The sequence below is a fragment of the Borostomias antarcticus genome (genome assembly GCF_949987555.1).
Source record: "Borostomias antarcticus genome assembly, contig: scaffold_864, whole genome shotgun sequence".
Lineage (NCBI taxonomy): Eukaryota > Metazoa > Chordata > Actinopteri > Stomiiformes > Stomiidae > Borostomias > Borostomias antarcticus.
Window position 1 is genome coordinate 6,310 of NW_028175629.1, and position 6,191 is coordinate 12,500.

Genomic DNA, 6,191 nt, shown 5'->3' on the forward strand with positions numbered 1-6,191 from the left:
ATGACGCCCAGATTAGGATTCAAACTGGCAGCGCTGTGCTTTGGTAAATTAGCTATGAGATGGAGTTGTGGAGGTCAAGAATAATTTTGGCATTAATTTCACTCGCTCTCTGTCTCTCTCTCTCTGTCTCTCTGTCTCTCTGTCTCTCTGTCTCTCTCTCTGTCTGTCTCTCTGTCTCTCTCTCTGTCTCTCTGTCTGTCTCTCTCTGTCTCTCTCTCTCTCTCTCTCTCTCTCTCTCTGTCTCTCTCTCTCTGTCTCTCTCTCTCTGTCTCTCCCTCTGTCACTCTAACTCTCACAAGCGTGCCACCCCCCCCCCCCTCCACACACACACACACACACACACACACACACACACACACACACACTATGTAACTCTTTTCAATAATGTTCATCTCTTTCATACCTTTTTGCTTCCCTCACTCTTCAAAGCTCAGTCACTGGTATTTCCCCACAGGTAAGAATCACAGACCTTGAATAATGGTTCTGAATAATGTAGTTTAACAATAAAACACATAATGCTAAATCATCATCATAAACATCTGAATTGGAAAAAAAAACATGAATAATAAATACAACCTGCCCAGCGCACAGTGGAGCTTATTAGTTTGAAGGCAACCTGTTTTCAGGCTAATCAGAGGGAGGTTGAAATAAACATGACAAAGAAACTCTAGTAGACAGATAATTCCCACCTCATAATATGTTTAATCTCATAAATCTAATTGATAAATTAAAATTCTCTTTATGCAACATTTGATCGAAAGAATAGAAAAATACAAATATTTTCCAAAGAGTATAAGGAGTCTGTTAGTCCTTCCTGGTTTTATTTGAATACATACCTGGTAGATGAGAGAAATGTGGTGACTTCTTGATTCTTCGAGCGTCACTATGAGGTCTGCAAGGAAGCTACATCTGCGATGGGATTCAGAACACACACCCTCCGTCACAGAGAGCATGTATACACATGCCCTCACAGAAAAAGACTCTCAGTCAACCATGCACACTCACACACACACACTCTCTTTCTCTCTCTCTCTCCCTCTCTTTCTCTCTCACACACACACACACGGCACTTCTAGCATGGTCCAACTCCTTGGCGTGGCCTTGTGGTGAGTGTGGTTTGGGTTGCAGGAAAATAACCCTGCCCTTAGGCAGGACACAGTGTTCTGAAGCTAGAACAGCCTGTATCGCCGTGTATGTGTGTGTGTGTGCGTGCATGCGGGTGTGTGTGTACAGTATGTAAGTCAGATATTCTTGCAGCATTCAGACACAACAAACTGAGATCACAATCTATTTATCTCTCTCTCAAAGACAGTTATAGGTCACAAATGTATTTATAATATTTACAATGTATTTCTTGGGTGGATTAGATCAAAAGTATCAAGCTCCTACTGTGCCCCCAAAGTTTTCCAGCCTGGAAATCAGTTCCTTAGCGAACTACAATTCCTTAGTATCTGTCTGGTTGAAGGTTGTGGAGACTTGTAGTGAGCGCCATCTTCTATGCAGTTGTGTGCGGGGGCAGCAGCATCGAGAGAGGACACCTACAGGACGGACAAGCTGATCAGAGTCAGGTTCTGTCCTGGGGGTCAGCGACAGGGGTGACAGGGAATCAAATGTTGGCCATAGTGCAGGTGTGACATGGGAACCCTAATATGAGTCAGCTAAAGAATGCCTCCCAAGCAGGGGCGTTTCTAGGATTCAAAAACATTAGGGGCTAAGGGAAAAGCATCAGGGGCTGAAGTTCAGAACAGGTGAAACCTGCAGGGAAATATATTTGAGGGGCCCATTTGGGTTTGCCACCATGCACCAAATACACACACACCACAGGTTTTGGGCAGCTATGGGGGGTGAACCTCTGACCCTATAGGGGGGTCTGGGGGCATGCAGGAATTGGTTTTTTCTACATCTATACTCACATATTGGCCCTGTATGTACATGCAGGCTACAGTATGTTACCCAATTATGTGCTTTAGGGCCTAAATCTACATCGTTTAGCCTAATAGACCTAAGTTGATTCAGCCGTGAAGTGTAGCCTAGCCTTGGGAGGCATTCTTCAGCTGACAGCTCACATTAGGGTTCCCATGGTTAAACAACGGGTGAGTCTGGGACAGGCAGCAGTTCTTGACTGTCTGAGAAATTCGATTTTTCACATCACATACCCAGAGAAATGCAGTGACGCACTGAATACAAGCAGCGTGCAGTAGGCTATGAACTATGCGCAGTCAGCACACACACACACACACACACACACACAGTGCTGCGCTTTTAAGAGCCCTTCAGTTCAATTCAAAACAGTACAGAAGAGCATTAGGGCCAACAACTGAGTTCATTAATTTTTTAAGCTTCTGAGTTTAAAGTCAGAATTTCTAAGAAAAAAGTCTGAAATAACTTCTGAGATTAAAGTCAGAATTTCTGAGATTAAAGTCAGAATTTCTGAGAAAAAAGTCAGAATTTCTGATTTTAAACTCAGAAGCTTTAAAAAAAAAAAAAAAAACTGCTGTTGGCTCTTATGCTCTTCCGTAAAACTTATTATTATATTATATTATATATATTATACTTATTATTATACATGAAGTCAACATTCATTTTCACTGTGGATTATTCTTCAGCGAGGATCTTCTTCTTCTTCGGTTGTACCAGTTGGCGGAAATGAGACAAAGGGCTTCCGGTCTGTTGCCTAGTTACACTTCCGCGTTTAACTTAGAGAGTCAAACAGATGAGACATGATCCGTTAGATTAAACTATCTTCCTTTTGGACATAAAACCATGACTCTGACTACTATTAAAGATGGCGAATACACAGCCACAGTCTACAAAATGGTGAGAATCTGTTACTGATGTTTATTTAGTCCAAGAAAGGGGGCTAGCCTTTAGCTAACGTTGGCTAGCGCATGCTAACTGGCTAGCGTGATGGGAGACCTGCATCCTATGGATGAAGCTAAGCTAGCAGGCTAACGTTAGCATAGCATAGCTATCTTGCTAACGTTACCATACAATCATACAACATAACCATTAATCTTCTGTATGTTATTCAACGTTTAATCCTCCTATTCTTCCTCTTAGATCAAAGATGGCCGCTATGGAGACGCCATCCACATCCTAAGCAATGAACTTCAGAAACAGATGAAGGTAATTAGCTGGCTGGCTCATATTTATATATTTATTGGAATAAAAGCTGAATTGTTGGGAGCTGGATGCTCATGTACTGTACATAGATTCAATTATACCTGTCCAGATGTGTGTGTGTGCCAGATGCATAATGTGTGTGTGTAGGAGCTGGACCCAGATGTGTGTGTGTCAGATGCATCATGTTTGTGTGTGTGTGTGTGTGTGTGTGTGTGTGTGTGTGTGTGTGTGTGTGTGTGTGTGTAGGAGCTGGACCCAGATGTGTGTGTGTCAGATGCATCATGTTTGTGTGTGTGTGTGTGTGTGTGTGTGTGTGTGTGTGTGTGTGTGTGTGTGTGTGTGTGTGTGTGTGTAGGAGCTGGACCCAGATGTGTGTGTGTCAGATGCATCATGTTTGTGTGTGTGTGTGTGTGTGTGTGTGTGTAGGAGCTGGACCCGGACGACCACTGTACTTTTTGTTTTTAGCTTGCTTGCTAGATAGCTAGTTTGGGGATACCTTCAGGCATACATTCCAATCCAATCAACTCTAATCCTTTTCAAAGAATAGGTGTATTCATACTGACAGTTGACACTCTTGGATGAGTGTAGATGTAAACATGTGTTTTCCCAGTCCAGGGCAGCTCTGTCTCTGCTGGGTTACTGCTACTACCACATGCAGGACTTCACCAACGCGGCGGAGTGCTACGAGCAGCTAACCCAACTACACCCCGAGGTGGAGGAATACAAACTGTACTACGCACAGTCTCTGTATCGGGCTTGTGCTTACCCAGAGGCCATGAAGGCCACCTTCCTCCTAGACAACCCCAACAGCCATACCAAGGTATTGTTGAAACACACACACACACACACACACACATACACATTTTCCCTGTTATATCCACAGCAGTGCATTATTGGTATTTCAAAACTGTAAATAGGTTAAATGTTCGACTCTTTATTTCATTCTGTTTCTCTCACATGAAGATGATTAAACTGCAAGCGGCTATTAAATATGGAGAGGAGGAGTATTCTGGAGCAAAGGTGAGGACTTTACTTTCTAGCCAACACAAATATCTTCTAATGCATATGGGCATCATATAGTAAGAAGTGAATAAATAGGATGTATGTCATGAAAGCATAGGTCGAAGGTCAACGATGACATTTACTCTAGTTATTATTCTTTAGAAGGTTTTATAGATTTGTACTCAGCGATTCATCCCCTAACCAATCACGTTGCGCAGTTTAATCCCGTCATCACATTCAAGGGACACTGATTGGCCTGATTAGAATTCCAACCGAGAAATCAGCCTTTCCAGACCATGAGTCCCATTATGAGCCAGACTAGCATTGGTTACTCATGATTAACCAAGGAGGAAGCTTTTACAGTTCTGTTTTTAATTTAGTTAGCTATTATATACTCGAATAGGTTTGTACTTGTACTTTTCATTTTAATAAAATAAAATATAGACTCGTTAGGGCATACAGTGGTATAGTAGGCCTAGATATTACTAAATGCATTGATCTGTAAAATTAAATTTGTCTGACCAGGCAGCTGTTACCGTAGATCAGGGGACAGTTTGATTGTGATGCTTGGGTGGAATTAAATAAATGGAAGTCAAACCTTTCATATACCTCTGGGTTTAGACTCGATACTGTACAAGTCCTCTGGATTCAGGCTCTATACTGTACAAGTCCTTGTTGTCAAAACCAAATCAAAATGTGTGTGAGAGTGAAGGTTGAAATAGTCAAACGTGTGACAATGAGGTCTGGAACACTACAACTATTCATGTCCCTGGGTTGAGGTCTGGAGAACTACAACTATTCATGTCCCTGGGTTGAGGTCTGGAGAACTACAACTATTCATGTCCCTGGGTTGAGGTCTGGAGAACTACAACTATTCATGTCCCTGGGTTGAGGTCTGGAGAACTACAACTATTCATGTCCCTGGGTTGAGGTCTGGAGAACTACAACTATTCATGTCCCTGGGTTGAGGTCTGGAGAACTACAACTATTCATGTCCCTGGGTTGAGGTCTGGAGAACTACAACTACTCATGTCCCTGGGTTGAGGTCTGGAGAACTACAACTATTCATGTCCCTGGGTTGAGTTCTGGAGAACTACCAACTATTCATGTCCCTGGGTTGAGGTCTGGAGAACTATAACTATTCATGTCCCTGGGTTGAGGTCTGGAGAACTACAACTATTCATGTCCCTGGGTTGAGGTCTGGAGAACTACAACTATTCATGTCTACGTCCTCCTGAGGTCAGCTGACCAGGCTGGCATGTGACCCTGAACACAGCAGCTAGAAATGGAATTACAGGATCAGTCTGCTACAGAGGAGGGAGTAAACAAGGGGATGGAGGGGGGGGGTGGTGGAAAAGATGATGGGAGAGAGGGAGAGAGGGAGGAAGGGAGGGAGAGAGAAAGAGGGAGAGGGAGGGAGGCAGGGAGAGAGAAAGAGGGAGAGGGAGGGAGAGAGAAAGAAAGAGGGAGAGGGAGGGAGAGAGAAAGAGGGAGAGGGAGGGAGAGAGAGAGAAAGAGGGAGAGGGAGGGAGAGAGAAAGAGGGAGAGGGAGGGAGGCAGGGAGAGAGAAAGAGGGAGAGGGAGGGAGAGAGAGAGAAAGAGGGAGAGGGAGGGAGGCAGGGAGAGAGAAAGAGGGAGAGGGAGGGAGAGAGAAAGAGGGAGAGGGAGGGAGAGAGAAAGAGGGAGAGGGAGGGAGAGAGAAAGAGGGAGAGGGAGGGAGAGAGAAAGAGGGAGAGGGAGGGAGAGAGAAAGAGGGAGAGGCAGGGAGGCAGGGAGAGTGAGGGAGAAGGAGGCAGGGAGAGTGGAATGTGGAAGGAAAGAAGGGAGGGAGGGAGAAGAAGGAAAGAGTGAAAGGAGCCACGCCCTCTTGCCCTGAAGATCCGCCCCCGTGCCGTGTTCTCCTCAGACGCTGGTGCAGCAGCTGCCCCAGGAGGAGCCGGACTACGACGTGGACCTGGGCTGCCTGCTCTACCAGGAGGGCGAGTACCAGGAGGCCTGCCGCAGGTTCACGGCCGCCATGCAGGTGCTGGGTTACCAGCCAGGTGGGGACAGCACACACACACACA

At 45.0% G+C, this 6,191-nt stretch overlaps 1 protein-coding gene across 1 annotated transcript in view; it reads left to right on the forward strand.

Moving 5' to 3' along the window:
* Nucleotides 1-2,717: 2,717 nt before the first annotated feature.
* ift70 (intraflagellar transport 70) overlaps nt 2,718-6,191 on the forward strand; it is a gene marked incomplete at its 3' end in the record, with an annotated part of 6,210 nt that continues 2,736 nt past the window's right edge. Inside the window, exons 1-5 of the mRNA XM_084463275.1 lie at nt 2,718-2,817; nt 3,061-3,126; nt 3,734-3,943; nt 4,087-4,143; nt 6,032-6,167. Of these exons, the coding sequence (XP_084319401.1) occupies nt 2,764-2,817; nt 3,061-3,126; nt 3,734-3,943; nt 4,087-4,143; nt 6,032-6,167 (523 nt within the window). The remainder of the gene's footprint in view (nt 2,818-3,060; nt 3,127-3,733; nt 3,944-4,086; nt 4,144-6,031; nt 6,168-6,191) is intronic.